Consider the following 20,972-nt stretch of genomic DNA (forward strand, 5'->3'; position numbering starts at 1 on the left):
TTGGTTTCACCTTGAAGAGTTATTTGAAGGTCACATGAAGGTCACCTTCAATTTCTTAAATGGAACCTACATTTTCTCTTTACATATTCTTGTAGCTTATCTCGAGACATACATAAATCATAAAATATCTTGTAAAATATTCATTTTTCGATTATCTTATATTACTACTTTTATGTACAAAATAATGAGAGGAATCAATTAGTGTAAAGAAAACACATAGTTGTTTTTAAGAAAAAATATGTAATTGTTAATTGCAAATTACATATTTTTTCTTAGAAACAACTATGTGTTTTCTTTACACTAATTGATTCCTCTCATTATTTTGTACATAAAAGTAGTAATATAAGATAATCGAAAAATGAATATTTTACAAGATATTTTATGATTTATGTATGTCTCGAGATAAGCTACAAGAATATGTAAAGAGAAAATGTAGGTTCCATTTAAGAAATTGAAGGTGACCTTCATGTGACCTTCAAATAACTCTTCAAGGTGAAACCAATGGTACCATCTTATGTCCCCCTTGAAACCATACAACTTTTGTCTGAAACATTTTTCTCTAAACTCAACAGCATTTGAAATATCCGCCTGGGGCGATTAAAATGAATCACCCTGTATAAGGGACGCCATGTCCGCGCGGGAAGCGTGGCACGCGTTAAAGTCCTATCATCAGAAGGTATCACTCACGAATCAAGTGTATTTATTAAAGAGGTTATGCAATATGAGACTTGAGAAAAGTGGTGACATGGAGACACACATAAATCGAACATTGAATATGGTTGACGAGTTAGCCGCACAAGGTGAGGTATTAAAAGAAAAATTAATAATCGCTATGCTTTTAGCCAGTCTTCCCGAATCGTATAGTACGCTCGTTACAGCGCTAGAGACCAGAGCGGAGGATGAATTAACCTTGCAATTGGTAAAAGGAAAACTCATAGATGAAGATAGAAGACGCAAGGACATGAGAGGTTATGAAAATAAAGGTGAGGATACAACTCTCAAAATATCTCACAAACATGATACGCAGCAGAAGCAAGTACAGAAATCTAAAGAGCTTAGCTGTTTCTTTTGCAAGAAACAAGGTCATATGAAGAAGGATTATACAAAATATAAACGATGGAAGGAAAATAAGGAGAAAGCAAATACAATCTCAAATAAAAATCAAGGATCAGATTTTTGTTTCGGTGTAACTGATGATAATAAAGAGACGAACTATCAAGGATGGTATGTAGATTCCGGTGCAACCAGTCATATGACAAATAATAAAGGCTTCTTCAAAGATATTTATAGCTGTGATACTGACGAAGTAAAAGTAGCAGATGGTAGATATCTTAAGGTTCATGGTATTGGTGAAGGAAGCATTATTTGTCAAAATGACAAAGGAAAACACATTAGCGTTAATGTAAAAGATGTATTGTTCATACCAGATCTAAGAGAAAGTTTATTATCAGTTAAGAAGTTAACCGAAAAAGGATTGAAAGTCATCTTTGAAGATACAACATGCAATATTATGTATGAAGGTCAAAGTGTTGCAGTAGGTGATATTTACGGAAATTTGTACAAACTAAAGAATGACAATAAGGTTCTCTCCGTTGTGCAAGTGCATGATAAAAATTGTCAGCATCAATGGCACAGAAGACTAGGACACAGAGATCCCAAAGCAATTAAAGACATGATAAATAAAGAAGAAATTAAAGAAGGATTGCGGTATCAGAGAAGTATGTGAAACATGCCTCAAAGGAAAAATGACCAGGAACTCCTTCCCCAAGTCTTCACAGCATCAATCAGAAGAAATTTTAGATATCGTTCATACAGATGTTTGTGGTCCTATGCAAACAATGACAGGTAAGAAACGATATATATTAACCATAATTGATGATTACAGTCGATACACGATGGTATACCTCATTGGACATAAATCGGAGATGCCGGATAAAATTCGAGAGTATATAAAAGCAGTTAAAACGAAGTTCAAGGCCGTACGAAAAGTCATTCACTCAGATAGAGGAAAGGAGTATGTTAATCAAAAACTTCAAGAGTTGTTCAAGGAAGAGGGTATCAAAGCACAATATACAGTAACTTGCTCCGGAACAAAATGGAGTCGCAGAAAGGAAAAATAGGTCACTGGTTGAAATGGCGAGATGTCTACTCATTGAAGCAAAATTACCCAATAAGTACTGGGGTGAGGCTATCAATACAGCAAATTATCTACAGAATCGTATTATAACTAAGGCAACAGGTACTACTCCATTAAAAAGATGGTGTAATGAGACACCGAATTTAAAAGACATGATTGTATTTGGATCGAAAGTATATGTACACGTCCCAAAGGAATTAAGAAAGAAGTGGGACAATAAAGCTAAAGAATTAAAATTTATGTGTATTGCCGATGACGCAAAAGGTTTTCGTCTATTAGATTCAAATACGGACAAGATAAGTATAAGTAGAGATGTAAAGTTCTTGGAAAAGTCTTATTATGATAATCACAAAATTTCAGAACGTAGAGATTCTCAGGAAAATCAGTCGGAATGCATAGTACCATTTGAGATTCAAAAGAGATGCCAAAGCAGTACGATGTAAATAATTCAGAAATCATGATAGAAGAGGACTGTGACCATGAAGAGGATGACGAATCCATAAATTAGAAGATACTTCTTTAAGAAGAGGTCCAGGCCGACCAAGGATCGTTAGAACAGGAATAAGAGGACGACCAAAGAAGAGTTATAATATGATTGTACCCGAGGAATCAGGAATGCTTGCAGAAGTCTCTATAAAGGAGGCAATAAAAGGACCGGACGTCGATGAATGGTATTCTGCCATGGCAACAGAGTTAAGGTCTATTATAGAAAATGATGCCTGGAGGCTAGTTGACAGACCAAAAGACAAAAATATTGTTGGAAGTCGTATGGTTTTAACCAATAAATGCCAACCGGATGGACACATAGAAAGGCGTAAAGCAAGAATCGTTGCACGTGGATTTAGTCAAAAGCCCGGGATGGACTTTAATGAAACCTTTGCACCTGTCGCAAGACTAAGCTCTGTAAGATTTTTAGCAGCCATTGCAGCGCATTATAAAATGCATATTCATCAATGTGATGTTACAACAGCATTCTTATAGCCCCATCACGGAAGATATATATATGGAAGTTCCAGAGCGATTAGATAATATCTTACAAAAATTAATCGACAAAAGATCGAAGAAAAAGAAAGTCACATCAAGAGGAAGGCTCTTAATATGCTAAAAGAATTAAAGTCAGGAGATAAAGTATGTAAACTCCGAAAAGCCTTATATGGTTTGAAGCAAGCCGGTCGTGAATGGCATACAAAATTTGATAAGGAGCTAAGAAAATATGGAGCACTACCATCAAGTGCGGACCCCTGTGTATATTATAAAGATCAAGGGGAGGACATTATTTTGATACTTACATATGTCGATGATATAATAGTAGCATCAAAGGATTTAAGTAAAATACAAGACTTCAAAGATCATCTAAGTCAAGTACTTAAAATCAAAGATTTAGGAGAAATAAAGTATTGTTTAGGAATTGAATTTTCTAGAAAGAATAACAGTATTATTCTAAACCAAAAAGGATATATTAAAAATTTAATTATTAGATTCAACATGAAGGATGCAAACCCAGCAAAAACTCCGATGGAGGCGAGTTTGAAGTTATCCAAACAAGAAAATCATCCAGAGGCTTTGGATATCCCTTATCGTGAGTTAATTGGATGTTTAATGTGTATTTGACAGTGAGCACACGGCCAGATATTGCCTATGCGGTAAGTTACTTAAGTCAGTTCAACAGTTATTATGGACCAGAACATTGGACTGCAGCAAAGAGAATCTTACGATATCTCAAAAGAACATTGGAGATGTCATTGATTTACAGCCCAAGTCAAGAAAGCCTTAAGGGCTATGTGGATTCTGATTGGGGTAATTGTATAAATGATCGACGCTCATATACAGGATTTGTTTTCTTTCTCAGTCATGCACCAATTACATGGGAGTCGAGAAAACAGCGGACTGTTGCACTCTCTTCCACTGAAGCAGAGTATATGGGTCTAACAGAAGCTACCAAGGAGGCTATCTACCTACAAAGATTTTTGACGGAGATCGGATTAAAAAAGCTCTCCACGCTAACAATCTACAATGATAGTGCCAGCGCACAAGAGCTAGCAAAGAATCCAGTTTATCATGGGAGGACAAAACATATTGATGTCAGGCATCATTTTGTGCGTGAGGCTTTAAAGAGTCATCTAATAAGATTGTACTATTTGTGTAGCAGAAATGATTGCTGATATATTTACTAAGGCACTACCCTTAAATAAGCATTATAAATGCATAGAGTCATTAGGTTCATTTTTATAAATTTGTGTCTCCTTTGTCTCCTTTGTCTTTTATTTCTTTTTAAATTTTTAAGGGGAAGTGTTGGATATATGTAAAAATTTATCTTGTGATCACAGCTTCTTTTTATGTCATGAGATCACAATGCCTAGCTGGCGCTGCCGTTGCGCTTACCGCGCGGCTCTTACATTTTTTCGTTGTCTCTTCCCGTGCACCGACGTGTGCAGACGCGTGTTTGTCGATTCCGTATCAAAACCAAAAAATTATCAAAGAGTAAAGATTACATAACATTAATTATAAGTTCAAATCAGTGTAACAATAAAGCTCTACCTTTCACAAAAGAAGTGTGTTAAATTCAATCTTATTCTTCACGATAACCACGACCACGTGCTCTAACAATTCATAAAAATTTCAAGTCTTTTACATACATGCGTCTATGTTTTAAATTATGAAAAATTGAGTTTTGTGTATAGATAATTGAGTATTGTCCAAAAACAATGTGTCCAATTGAACGGTGCGCAAAAGATATGTGTGTAATAGCACGGTGTGCAATTGCAACGTGTCCAATTGTACTGTGCGCCAATGAGCCACTCCCTACATATCACACGTATGCACGCACATGCAAATTATTTTGTCTCTTAAAGCATTTTGCACATGGAAGCAATAATCACGTATATGCACGATATGTTAACGCCGGTGAGGGACAAACTCGCTTTGCGTGCATGCGAACATATATACGTGAGTCTGAACTTGGAAAAGGAAAAATGAAAAACAAAAAATGTCACAATTCTGATATTCGATCATCATTTCTCAGGATTGACTGCATCAATTTTATTCAAACAGGTCGTTAGATTTTTGATTACGGCTTTAGTTCATTAAATATCTGAACCGAAAGTTTACTTGACGTGAAATTCCGCATAAGCTACTTAGTAGCGCTGCGTCGAGAACAGTGACTCTCAATACTCGGATCCTGTTTCTTATGTACTTGGCGTCGCGACACTATCGCGTCGTTTGATGGAAGAAAATATATCTTGAAAAAGTCATTCTCTAATTATTATAAGGACTATATATTTTTTATTTTCAAGTTTAAGTCTTTGAGGAGAAAAATGGCTAAACATAGCAAAAATTTATCACTATTAATACTAATACTATATTAATACTAATCCTTAATATTAATTTATTACTTAATACAACAGAATTAATAAATAGAATTAATATTTCAGAATTATATGTAGAATTTAATATAAGAAATATTATACAGGATTATACAGAATGTCTGAAAAGGTAAGATCAATTGAATAGGAGGTAAAAGAGGAGCATGAGTGGAAGACATAATGTAAATAAATTTTTTTCGTATTCGCTATAGTTTAGAAAATACAACGCTTTATAAGGATGCATAAAAAGTGTTGAAACTCCTAAATATTTCGAAAAGTACGCATTTTCGAGAAAACTGTTTTATAAAAATTGTAGGGTTTTAATTAAAGCATTACCACAGAAAAATTAGTATGACCTTAAATAGAAATGTCTAAGTGAAATTTCTAAGTTATCTTTATGTGACCTTGAGAACGCTATTCAAAGTCATACTAATTTTTCTCTGTAATGCTTCACTTAAAACCCTACAATTTTTGTATAAAACATTTTTCTCGAAAATGTGTACTTTTCGAAATATTAAGAGGTTCAACACTTTTTATGCATAAAAAGCATCCCTATAAAGCGCTGTATTTTCCAAACCATAGCGAATGTGAAAAAAATTTATTTACATTATGTCTTCTACTCATGCTCCTTTTTTACCTCCTATTCGATTGACCTTACCTTTCCAGATATCCTATATATAGAATTAATATAAATCAGAATTTATATATTATTTTCATTAATTATTGTCCTGAGTATATTCTAAAAAAAACCTTACAAAGATAAAAAAAAAACATGCGCCAAGTACATAAAAGTATTCTTCCTTGTATGCAACAAAATGTTTAATAAAAAAGTCCTTAAAAATAATTTACAATAATTTTCCCCAAAAAAATTATTTTTTTACAAAAGTAAAACCTCAAAAAATAATTTTCCTAAAAAAATACTAAAAAATAAAGTATCAAAATTAACTATGAAATTAATAATTACTAATAGCCAAGTACTTAAGAGCAATTTGTAAATTTGATGTAATATTTGCGATGAAATGTCAATCTTATATTGTAGAAATATTATTACACACTAATGCTTAGTGTGCGCGTATATTGACAACACCGTCTATTCCAACCTCAACCAATTAAACTTCTGCTTTGTTTTACTCTTGAGCCTCGATTTCACACATACATATACGTGAAAAATTCAAAGATTAACTTTTTACTAGACTTCTAATCCCATTTTTACTTGTTCACTAATAACCCTTCATCGTTATCCCGAGTGCGTTGGCTATATTTTATGTATAAACAAATTGCAAAACTTTTATATTAAATAAGTATTGTTACGGCTTGACACAAGAAGCCGATAACAAAACTATAATTATTTAACTTTTTTTTTATTTTCTTATATGGAATTATAAACTGGCGTAATCCGTTATTATAAGTATTTTAATCATGGAAAAGAATTTATCGATTTGTGTAGTCAATAAAAAGATATTTAAATGCAATTAATATTTCCATTTTGTCGATAAAAAAAAGGGTAATTACCCATGTGGAAAATGCCGATGCTGAAAAACGGGCCCAGTATTGGTTTAATATCGGTAGCTAAGCGCTGACAGATAATGCTATTCCGTTGTTGATTAATTGTCGGATTTATAATGTCCCATTTTAAAAAACAGATTTGGACCAATGCAAAACATAAAACTGACGCAGTGCTGTACCAGTAGTGATTAATTATATAAAATTTCTCATATATCTTATATCTATTATTTCAATATATATATATCAAAAATAGCACAAGACGTCCTATGGTCATCCATCGTACGTCTGATTCCGAACATCCGTTAACGGCCAATATTTGAACGTCTACATGATGTCCAATCATGTCAAAGTTTCGCGCGAGCACGCAAGGATGTGTTAGTTCGTTCGTTTACCGCTACGCGACGTGCGATGCACTATCATTCTCATATTTAAGTTTTAATTAGAAGAATTATCTAAAGTTTGCAAAGAGTAACAAATAACATTAAAGATATATTGTTCAATTTAATTTCTGATCTCAATGCTTCAGATATTAAGTTGATTTTATAAGTCGGACAAATAAATGTCCGCCAAATAAACGAAAATAATTTGTTATTTAAGATTTAAGATGTAAAATGCAATATGCAAGTATAAATATAAATAAAATTTTTATGTAAAATATTAAAATTTTTGTATGAAATAGATAAATATTATTATTTAATTTTGTTGGGCCAAATATTTTATATATTATGAAGGATACATAATGCCATTCACTTATAATCAAAAATAATAATGATATTGTTATTTAATAAAATAACCACATTATTTTATTAAATAACAATATCATTATTGAGAGCATTTAAAGTGTTTATATTATACTTTTACAGTTAAATTTTATGTATAACAGCTTTAAGTATACTAGTGGAGTGTGATGTGAGTGACCGAATTCACTATAAACCAATATTGGCTAATGCAAATTCTACTGGCAAAAGTATTTTCAAAATATTGTGTCGATTGTATTATCTTTGTTGCACCAATACATCTCCGTGCATTTTTGCCTGTCTTCCGCTAGCAGCGGTAATTAAATAATCATGGCATAATGTTACATTCCTATACTTGACTGTCATTGGTCCAATATTGGTAACTACCGGCAGCCGATACTGGCACGACTGGCAGCGATATTGGCTCAGTATTGGGCCGTCTATAATTTTCTACGTGGGTATTTAGCTTAGGAGAATCATCACGGATAATCTTGATCTTGACATTAAGGTCACTCTCCCGAGTAACATTCAAAAGGTTTTAGCCAGCGCTCGTTGTTTATTTAAAAGTTATTAACAAAAGAATTTCACAATTTTAATGCTTTTTATCTCCGAAAATATTAATTTGAGAAAAAAAATTTTGAAGCAAAAAATAAAGCCGCTGAAAAACTTTACAAAAAAGGTTATATCCTTTTTTTCATAAACCTACTGTTTTAGCTGTTATATAAAAAAATAATTATTTTAAATCATCACTTGAAGGATTACTTTAATCATTATTTAGCGAAATTTATTTTTAAAAAGACATTCGATAATGAAAACCGATTAGAATGCTTTCTTTCGAATAATGGCTATCCTATCAAAGAAAATATAAATGAATTATAAATTATAATAAATAAACATTTATGCTACTTCTTAAAATTATTATTTTTTATTTTAAATACATTTAATACAATTAAAAAATATCACAAATGTATATGTACACACACACACACACACACACACATATACACACGCGCGCGCGCGGGAGGTGCAAGGGGGGGCCTTTGGTTCCCCTCCCACAACCACCTTGTCGGTAGAGGACGCATTGCGAAGAGTTGAATCACAATGGATATATGCTGTAAGTTATAAAACGAGGTCCACCTTGCCTACCGGTGAGGTGATTGCGGGAGGAGGGTCGAAGGCTCCCCTTGCACCCCCGCGCGCGTGTGTGTACACATACATTTGTGATAATTTTTAATTGTATTAAATTGTATTAAATTCTATATAAATTTGTATTTAAAATTATTATTTTTTGATATAACAGCTAAAATAGTAGGTTTATGGAAAAAATCCATATAACCTTTTTTGTAAAGTTTTTCAGCGGCTTTATGTTTTGCTTAAATTTTTTTTTCTCAAATCAATATGTTCGGAGATAAAAAACATTAAAATTGTGAAATTCTTTTGTTAATAACTTTTAAATAAACAATGAGCGCCGGCTAAAACCTTTTGAATGTTACTCAGAACAGTGACAACATATGTCAAGGTCAAGGTTATCCGAGGTGGCTCCCCTAAGCTAAATAATTATCAAAAAAGTCACTTTAGGAGCCCCTTAAGAAGATTTCAAGGTTAATCTAATTTTTGAATAAGACTATCTTAATATATCTATACAGAGTGTAACTAAAAAGCGCTCACGGAGCAAATAGCATTACTCCTGATTAAAAATCGAGTCGAAAAGTTCTGAACCATTTTTTTTATAATTATGCACTTTATGGACGATCTCACCGATTTCAATGATCTTGACATATGTTGCCAAGTTCACTCTCCTGAGTAAGTATCAAAAGATTTTAAGTGTCGCTCACTATTTATTAAAAAATTATTCCGGAACATATAACCTAACTCAAACTTATTCTGCTGATTTAAAAACCAAATTTTAATTTTAAATCAGAAATATATATATAGAAATATATAAATAGGTTTGGATTAGGTTATATCTTTCGAAAGTGGATTCCTTCTTTCCTACGGGGGGTGGGCCTAACCTACTGTCTCCAAGCATGTACTTTGCAAGATAAAACGAAGTTCACATGAATTTGTAACTTTTCATGCGAAGCAAGGTTCATTTCAAACCAAATTTTAGTTTTAAATTAGAAATAGGTTTGGATTAAGTTATATCTTCCGAAGGGGAGGCCACTGTCTTTAAGTATGTACTTTGCAACACAAAACAAAGTTTACTCTACATTTAATGATGATCTTCGCTATATATTAAACATATATTCCATCAAATATACCTTCTTAAACGTACAGGCTGTGGCAAAATCATCATATTATATTCATTAAACTTTTTTCGTTAATAACGTTTTAATATAAATAGTGAGCGGCACTTAAAATCTTTTGATTCTTACTCAGAAGAGCGAGCTTGACAACATATATTAAGATTATTGAACTCGGTGAGGTCGTCCGTAAAGTGTATAATTATCATATTTTTTATAATGCTTAAAACGGTAATTATTGAGTAAAGTTGCACCACGTAACACCGATCATTTCTTCAAATATTCCATGTAAAAAGTTATAAGGATAGGATAGCCAAAAATTGAATAGTTTATAAGATATTTTATACTTTAAGTTGACAATTTTACATAAACTGTAAAATATCTCGTAAAATATTCATTTTTCGATTATCTTACTTCAATACTTTTTGTGCATAGAGGAATTAATTAGTAAAGAGAACACATAATTGTTTTTAAGAAAAAAATATAAATTTGCAACAAACAGCTATATATTTTTTCTTAAGAACAATTATGTGTTTCTTTACACTATTTTTCTCATTATTCTATACACAAAAGTAATTAGGTAAAATAATAGAAAAATGAATATTTTACGAGATATTTTATAGCTTATGTAAAATTATATCAACTTAAAATAAAATATTTTATTAAAATAAACTATTCAATTTTTGACTATCCCTATAATTTTTTACATGGAATATTGTAAAAAATCGATTTATATAGACAAATTAGGGTAGTCTTATTCATAAAAATTGACTTTGAAATCTTCTTAATGCTTCCATTTACAAAAAAATTGTTTATATCAGATGATGTCCTTTTCTGTGTCAAATATTTTTTTGTATGAGAAGTTTTTTTTATATATCTTTTTTATATATCTTCAATTTTAACAAATATTTATATCGATTACTTCATATAAATCATCCTGCATATGCACAACATAATTATCTTATATATCACATAGATATAGATTTATTTTGCGAGACATAACATACCTAATAGAACATGAATGATAGATGCACTTAACATATTTTTTTAACATAGTAATATGAATAGTGCTAAATAATCCGTATTGGTTATATTTCAAGCAATATATGACATTACAATGGAACAAAATAAGAGTTTTTAAAAAAATTGAAAAATTGAAAAAAATTGGAAGAATTATCATTTCAAAAAATAATACGCATTTATTAATTTTTTATAATTAATAATATCAGATGACAATAAAGATGCAAAAAAATTATTGCTATGTAACACATACCGATTATCAGAATTTAACTTTCCTACATTAGGTACATAAAAATCAAGTACACGAAAATATTTTAAACACAATAAAGCATATAAAAAAAAGAAATTCAAAATTTCATTTTCGAAAAAAATTGATAAAATTAAATATAAAATGAAAAGAAATAAACATAAATCTTTACTTTAACTTACCTTTAATGACTTTGATCTTGACATATGTTGTCAAGGTCACTACTCTGAGTGACCTCCAAAAAGTTTTAGCTGCTACTCATTGTTTATTAAAAAGTTATAAAGAAAAAAAGTTTCACGAATTTCACGTAATTTTCGAACATTGTACGCACTTAATAGAATGTACACTCACCTGCAAAAAAAACGAGCCACTAAATTTTAACACAATATTTTTCACATTTTTAAATAGCGATAAATCAGCAAAAAAATCATCATTTCGAGATGAAACAAAGCTCAAATTGAAACTCAAACATTTCTCTTAAAAAGCAAGAAAATCAAATTTGAATTACAAAAAATGTTTTATAAAATGGCAGACGTTGAAAATAGCCTTTGAAAAATAGGAAACAAATTTTTTTTTAACTATATTGCGTTAGAAGAATCTACAATCGACACGCTAATACAAATGTATGAGTTTTGAAGCTCATTTATTTCCTAACAAGTCCGTATTTTAAACAATTTTCTACGACCTTTTTTAATAAATAAATTGAAAGGAATTAGGCTCTACATGTATTAAACAACACGACAAGAAAACTAGCGATTAAGAGCCACAGCGGATGGTAATGTCTAAAAATTCTTTAATTGTACACGAAAATTTAAACGAGAACGAGGCATATGCATATATTTTTAATAAAGTTATACTGTTTTAAAAAAATTTGATTAACAATGCTCCAACAATTGAAGAAAATTGAAGAATTGATAAATGCGAAAGGCGGCAATATGCATTATTAAACATACACATACACACACACACAGACATGGGATCAGATTCCTGCCACGTCTACGTCGACCCTAGATAATGCCAAGAGCAGGATACACGCATATGCATATGTACACGCACGTACTCACGCAAGATTTAAATCCAATCATATGAAGCATTTTGGGTTTAATTACTTTTAATTACTTTAATTTCTTTTAATGAAAAAGTTTTTCTCGATATAATTTATTATTGAACTGCAAATTTTACAAGAAAAGGCCCATTTTGCAACATTTTCTTTAAAACGGTATAACTTTATTAAAAAAGGTCGTAGAAAATTGTTCAAAATATGAATTTATTAGGAAATAAATGAGGCAATCAAAATTCATACATTTATGTATTAGCGTGTAGATTCTCTTGAGCAATGCAACAATTTAAAAAAAAGTTTCGTTTTTCAAAGGCTATCTTCAACGTCTATTTTATAAAACATTTTTTGTAATTCAAATTTGGTTTTCTTGGTTTTGAAGAGAAATGTTCGAGTTTTAATTTGAGCTTTGTTTCATCTCGATACAATGATTTTTTGCTCTTTTATCGCTATTTGAAAATGTGAAAAAATTGTATTCAAATTTAGTGGCCTGTTTTTTTTGCAGGTGAGTGTATTTATAATAAATACATGTTCATACAGCACAAAAGCTTGCATCAACATTGCTGCAATGTTACAACATTGCACATTGCAATGTAATGCTACAGAAATATTGCAGAGACATTATTTTGTAATATTACTTTGGCAATGTTGCAGCAACATTTTAACATAACGAAAATGTATATGTGTTTCTTTACTTGCCGCTACGTGGCGACCCACCAAACTTAACAAACTCGTATTCTTCGAATTTTCGTCTAAAATGGATTAAATAAAATGGATTAAATAAAATACAATAATAGACCTCGTTTCGCACTGACTCAGGAATGATGTGAGATGGACCTCACTTTGTACAGAAAGTTAAAATAACCTTGACCTTCTTAGAAGTCAAATCAACATTGCTTAGAAATTCGTATAGTCGCATATTGCATATAATTCGTGGAAATTTTTTTGTTAATAACTTTTTAATAAACAACGAGCGACGGCTAAAATCTTTTGAATGTTATTCAGGACAGTGACCTTGACAACATATGTCAAGGCCAAGATGATTCGACCCTGGTGTTTCTTTTTCTAAAGTTTTACCAAACATTTAATAAAAAATACTAGTAGATGATTTTTTTAAAGACGCAAAATTTTTTTAAAGGTAAATATTTTCTCTCTATCTTTCTTAAACATTTTTTTTTAATTTTCAAAGTTAACATTACTACAATTTTACATTGCAATATTCCTAAAAGTGGACATTTTAAAATGTTGCTGCAATCCCACAGCAATGGTGCAGCAACATTTTGCAGCGTTGCAACATTGCGGTGAAAGATTGCTGCAATGTGTATGCAATCTTTGTGTGCTGTATGGGTTTATTTGATTATTTTTTATTTTTAATAAGAAATATTTAATAAATTATTCATAGGTGGCATGGAATGGATCACGTTTTATGTGAAAAATTACGAACCTATGTGGAAACGTACAATAACAGACCTCGTTTTGTGTGGAAAGTTGCAAACCTATGTAGAAGTGTACAATGATAGACCTCGTTTCGCACTGACTCATAGGTGGATGTGGAGCGGGACAACATATGTCAAGGTCAAAGTCATTGATGATGGGTAAGTTAAAGTAAAGATTTACCAAATAAACAAAGAATATAAGCCCAAAAAATTTCTTCATTAATAAATGATTTACATATTCATTGTCAGAAACATCATATACTACAATCATCATAATCATAAACTTTGTCACTCTTATTTTATGAATAGTGAAAAAACAAAAGATAAAGAAAAACCAAATGAAATATATAAATTTACAATACTCTTGTAAAAAAATATCGCGATTAAAAATCATAACATGCAAAAAAAACACAAAAATACATCATATACTATAGTTATAATATGAAAAATACATTAAAATAATCTTTTTTTGTAAATTTCTCAAAACTAAAATAAAAAATTGGCTTAAAATAATAACAATTATAAAATTGTAAAATTGACACATAATAGTCAAAGCGCAATGGGAGCGCAAAAAAAAGAGAAAACATCTCTATTTATTGGTATATTTCAAAATATTTATTTTCTTTAAAAAAAAAATATATATATATATATATATATATATATATATATATATATTCAAATTATATTCGCTTATTTAAAATATATACATCAAACATGAATGTTTGTCCATTTTTTATTCATTTTCAGCGTGATTTTCATATTAATGTTAATACATCGGATAATAATATATAAAATTATATTAATCATTTTGCAATCACATGCACAAAGCTAAACAGAAAGATTACAATACTGCTCAACATAATCTGATGAGGACATTCCGCCGAAAAGTTTTGTCCATTATATTAATGCTAATTCATAAAGTGCTTTGACATAGTAAATCCCAATCTATTCATTGTGTTTACATAGAATAAAACACAAGAATGCACAGAGCTATTAAACAGTCAGAACGAGACAGTAGGAAATCACCAGAACCTGCGTTTACTCTGCACAAATTAATTGATCAATAGAATGTTATTGCCATTTCTCTGTGTTCCTGCCTCATTCCGATTGTGTTATTATTCCGATGTAAAAATAATAAATGTATCAAAACTTATTAATATAATAAATAGAACTCTTCAGAGGAATATACTCACTAGATTATTGCAAAATGTAGTATCATAATTTTTCTGTTTAATTTTATGCATGTCGATTACGAAATAATATAATTTTATGTATTATTATTCCATATTATTTTAACATTAATATAAAAGTTATACTAAAGCTAGAAAGACCTAAAAATGGAAATGGATCGTTTGATTTGATATATTTCAAAGCAATATTTTAAAATATATAAATATATAAAAAAGGTGTTTTTTCTTCTCTATTGTACTCCAACCATGCTTTAGCTCTTATTTATCAATTTTATTATTTCATAATTGAAATTTCTTAAAATTGTGATAGAAAAATTCTAAAATTGGAATTCAACATCCACAAGAAGCTGCGGAAAGTGACTGATTTTATTCTTATTTTAAAGAAGTTATTTTTTTGTTGAATTGTGTAATCAATGAATTGTATAATCAAATAAAAGTAAAGTCTAAAAGAATAGGATAACACAAACCATACTAAATAAGGAAAACATTCCAACGCTATAACTAAAACATTGCAATTTTCAGCGAAATTGATTCAGTATAAGAAACACTAATGAAAAACCGCAAAAACTATTTTATTTAAAAACCTTACCTTTTAAGAAAACTCCATATTATTTTTTCAATAGAGAAAGAATATCGAGATCTAATTATTGTAATATAAAATGATCACAAAATGACTATAAAACAAAATTGAGAAATCAGAAATACAATAGCACACATAACTCATAATAATCTAATAATACATTGTGAAGTGTACACAGAGAGATTTCTAATAATCTAATAATATACTTAATGATAATAAGTATTGATTGCAACATGTGCAATTGGTAATGAATAACCAAACCTTTTCTATTTAATTGAAGTAATAAATATAAAATCCAGAACTGGACGATCATGCTTTCTGCATTTTAGCAAAAGCAAGTATTGTCTAGTGTAACACATGAGATTTAATCTCATTCTTTAATTTTTATTAAAATCATATTTCTTGTTCTTTTTTACGTTATACTTTTTTTCTATTAATATTTCATAGAATTTTACTCCTTTCAAAACATAAAAATTTAAGAGATAATAATAAATTAATTTCCACACAAATAAATACACTTTACTTTTTAAAATAAAAAACGAATATCATTTATAAAGTAATATTTGTCTTTATTCAAAACAAATAAAAAGTATTTATTTGTGCTTATATTTTACTTACAAATTATTAAAGATTAATTATTAAAGATTAATTATTAAAGAAACAGTTTAATTAATAAATAATTTAATTAATAAGTTTAATTAATAAATAATTTAATAAATTATAAACAGTTAGAAGAAGTTATAAAAACTTCTCAAAATATTATTAAGAATTAAATAATCTCATTTTTTAATTTTTTAAATGAAAACTTGGATATTTATATAAAAGAGGTTCTCTCTCTTATTTCCTTTATTTATAAATATGTTATAGGGGAGATCATCCCAAGTAATTTCGTGTATATACAAGGTATCGCAGACCACTCGTATCAGCCAAATATCTCAAAAATTGAGCGCGGCAGACAAAAATGTTTCAGACAAAAGTTGCTTTGAAGAGTCACCTGAAAATCACGTGAAAGTCATCTCCAACTTTTTAAATGAGACACCCTATATGCTGTTGCATATTCTTGTAGCTCATCTCGAGAGTTTTCCAAAACACTATAATTAAATTACTTTTCGTTAAGTAAAACTTTCCGAATTATGAGGCTTAAAATCATTTCTTAATTTTACATAAACTGTAAAATATCTTGTAAAATATATATATATATATATATATATATATATATATATATAAGGGTCTCAGATAGCTTTGTAGATATATATTGAAAAAGGATAAAAATAATAAATACAAAAATTCGCGTGAAAAGTCGCAAATGTAGATATTATAATTTTATCATGTCATATATGTTTAAGAAGAAATATATTTAATAGAATATATGTATTTGTAAACTTTACTTTGTCTTGCAAAGTACATGCGGGAACACCGCATGTTCCGCCCTTTCTACGGGGGATAACATATGTGAGAATTATTGAAATACCTTGATATATGACATTTCGCTTTACATGATTCATATGGTTTATATAGTGGTTTATATTTATATAGTTTATATATAGTTTATAAATTTGTAACTTTACGAAGCCAGGTATATTCCACGCTTCAGACACAGGTTGGGTAACATTATATTTTTCGAAAATGAAATCCTCCGATAGGGGAGGCGGAACATGCGGTGTTCCCGCATGTACTATATAAGACAAAGCAAAGTTTACAAATACATATATTGTATTACAATTATTTTTGTATTTATTATTTTTATCTTTTTTCAGTCTATATCTCCAAAACTATTTGAGTCCAATCCTTATATTGTATATATATATATATATATATATATACGAAATTACTCGGGAAGATGTCCACTATACAAATTTAAAAATAAAGCAAATCGGAGAGAAGGCCCCTTTTATGCATAATTACCAAAACTTGTCTATAAACTTGTGCGTAAACTTTTATCAATTATTCCACTTTAAAATAATTAAATATTAATTTGGAAAAGCAATCGTTTTAAATAATGAAAAAAGTATTTATATGAAAATTCATTGTTATTTTTTGAATTATTGTATTTGAAAAAGAAAAAATAAAATTATGTTAATAAAAAATAAAAGATATAATTAAGTTAATTTTAGTTGTGAGTAAAATATTCTTCTATTAATAATTGCAATATAAAATTGTATATATATCTAGATGTACTCATAGATATTGGCTTTTGTATATATATATATATATATATATTATATATATTATATTTATATGTAAATGTATATAACAAGTATTTTGTGTATATATATTTATATGTAAATATATATAACAAGTATCTCAAATGTAAATATATCTTATGTAGGCTAATATCAAATAATATAAATATATATACACAAAATACTTGTTATATACATTTACATATAAATATATATATATACACAAAAGCCAATATCTATGAGTACATCTAGATATTATCAAATATATTTGATAATATGAATAAAATATTATAATGCTAAAATCTTACATATACTCAGTGCAGCAATTAATCGTACACCATAATCCGGAGTGGCACAATTAGGAAAAAATGGTTGTAAGACATACTGAGCAAAAGTCAGTCCCATAATAGCATTTGTTGTAGGTCTGTAAATGACAATTATATTTGTGTAATAATTTTATCAACAAGATTAATTAAATAAAGATTTACTTACACAAAAATTAAATTAGCAGCCCATAAGTACAAAAACGAAGGTAGTGCACCAAATGCTTCATGAATATAGGCATAATCTCCTCCACTACGAGGTATACTAGTACCTAATTCTGCATAACACAACGCACCAATCATAGAGAGCATACCACATAATATCCATATGATTAAAGACACTCCTACACTGCCCACCTCTTGTATTACTCCTTTTGGTGAGATAAAAATGCCTACAAATATAGTTCAGCATAAATATTTAATGTACACATTTAGAAGTAATGTGTCAAAAAACATTGATTTAAAAATGTTTATTTAAAACCTTATAGTTTTAATATACCTGAGCCAAATATAATTCCTAATATAATGGCTATTCCTTCTAAAAGGCCTAACTGCTTTTTCATTTGTATCTTGTTTACAAGTTTTTGTTCATTATTAAGTGGCGAGGGAATAGATCCTTCATCATCAGAGCTTATTAGTTTCATTTCTCTGAGTGTTTCATCAAATACTTTATTCACCATTTTTATAAAGCAATGGCTCAAAAGATATTGAATTTACTCTTTGTTGACAAAATAATTTAAGATTTTCCTTTTTTTTATTAAATATATTAGTAAATATATATCTTCATAGAAAATAAATTTAATATCTTTTATACATATTATTTAAAGATATAATGAAGATTATTCTGTAAACCTTAAAAAACAATATAATAAATATTTAATTCAGGTTATCTTACTCGGATTTTTATAATCATATAATTATTCGATTATTTTTTTGTGTAAAAAACGGAAAAATAATTACTTAACAATGTAAAATAAGATTCTTAACCGCACACCACACACAGATTTCTATCGGAGAGAAGAACAGTGTTGCCAACAGCTAGAAAAACAAAAATCTAGACAGTATTTTGGTTGTGTTCGAAAATAGTTATATTTACTGGCAGTAAAACCGGGGCAGTTGGCAGCAGTGAAAATTACTGGTGCCAGAGAGAAGCCTGCAGGCGTCTTTAGATGGAAGCGTTTAGGTGCGGCCTCATTGACGCTAAAAAGTAGCGTCAACCATTGGTTGAACAAAGAAGAAAGTAGTTGCTTCATTGTTTAACCAATGGTTGACGCTACTTTTTAGCGTCAATGAAATAGTACCTTTTAGCGTCAAGCGTCGAGCGTCAAAAACACGTGCGCAGCACCCTTGCGCATAATTCTAAACAAGCAGATTCCAGCATCTTGACGCTAATACAATGTTTAATAATAAAAATTTAATAGATACCGTAGAGATAAGTAGATTGTATATTCTTCATAGAAAATGTATTAATGTATATAATATATAATAGATATTATTATACAATATATATTATAGAATTGCGCGATTAGCAGCGTATTACAACATAACCAAACATAGAAGGAATAATTGGCATAAATATATGTTTTCTAAACATATATTACAATATATATTACATATATTACATTACAACATGAATATTATTTATTACAATGTATTCTTTGTAGAATACATTGTAATAAATAGAATACACTAATAAATAAATAGAATACACATACTTTGTAGAATACATTGTAATAAATAGAATATAACGTGTGGAGTGTGCACGTTCAAAATCAATAAAAACAATATTTTTAATCACGAATGCATGAAACATTGGCATAGGCACACTGCGCATGTCACACTTTTCGACGCTTTAACGCTCGACGCTCAGACGCTCCCATGTAAAGGCACCTTGAGAGGGGCCACGCTGCCATTTTTGAGGGAACGCTTTCCCTACGTCGTACACTAGCGGTGCGTACATCCATTTTACGGCGCCTGGGAACTATATGGCCACATCCACTTTTGGTGCCGATAAAACAGTCGATTTTGGTTCATGTCTGTGCTACATCCACAATTTATAGACCATAAATACGTCTCGCATATAGACGTAATTAATAATATACTTCGTTAGCGCGATTTCTCTTTTCCATTAAAGCATATATTATAAACATCAATATATGCTATTAATAAAATAAATTTATGTAATATACATTGTTTAGGATATTTTATTTTCGTGATAAGAAATAGAAAAGAGAGAGATAAAACTTATATAAAATTCAGTAAATTGAATTTTATTTATTAAAAAACAGTCCTAAAAAAAAGATAATTATAGACCATTTCCAATTATAATAATTTTAAAGTTAACGAGATTCTTGCAAAAAAAATAAAAAATAATCATATTAACAGCCCAACATTTGTCATTCGAATATTAATTTTCGATTAGATATAAATTTTTTACTTATCTAACAATAAGGAAAACTTATCCGAATTATGCCATGCTTGATGTCATTTTAAACATAAAAATTTCATTAATCTATTTTAATTACTTTCAAAAAGATTAAATAAAATATAAAAATTTTAGTTGTTATTTTATGGATATTTAAAGTTGTAAATTATTATAAGTGTCACCGGCGAATTCCGCGTGAATCGCCGTCGGATAGTCGAAGTCGGGATCAGGATTCGTTTGATAGATATAGTAAGAGCGAGAGCGTGTATGTGTAAAAAAAAAATAATAGATGTTTATTGGATATATATATGTAATACAGAGTGTGTGTGTGTGAATGTGCGTATAAGTGTGTGTGTGGGTGTGAGCGTGTGTATTTTAATCGTGCGATGTGTGTTAGGATGTTGCCGCGCGGAGATCGCGTTATAACGGCACGCGTGATGGTCTTTGCAGATTGCACTCCGGGCGGTGTTGAGTCGCACGAATATTATTCGGTATATATATTTATATTGTTGTTCGGTATCGCGTA

General features: G+C 29.6%; 1 protein-coding gene across 1 annotated transcript; it reads right to left on the reverse strand.

Annotated features, from left to right (window-relative positions):
• Nucleotides 1-16,345: 16,345 nt before the first annotated feature.
• On the reverse strand, nt 16,346-18,790 carry LOC105258002 (cystine/glutamate transporter). The gene is made up of 4 exons (XM_025409776.1): nt 18,521-18,790; nt 18,191-18,413; nt 18,007-18,122; nt 16,346-16,509 (listed from the first exon to the last, which is right to left on the reverse strand). Exons 1-4 carry the CDS (start codon nt 18,699-18,701, stop codon nt 16,451-16,453), a joined length of 579 nt encoding a protein of 192 aa, XP_025265561.1. The 5' UTR covers nt 18,702-18,790; the 3' UTR covers nt 16,346-16,450.
• Between the last annotated feature and the right edge of the window lie 2,182 nt (nt 18,791-20,972).

This window comes from Camponotus floridanus, unplaced genomic scaffold, assembly GCF_003227725.1.
Source record: "Camponotus floridanus strain SB8 unplaced genomic scaffold, Cflo_v7.5 scaffold280, whole genome shotgun sequence".
NCBI lineage: Eukaryota > Metazoa > Arthropoda > Insecta > Hymenoptera > Formicidae > Camponotus > Camponotus floridanus.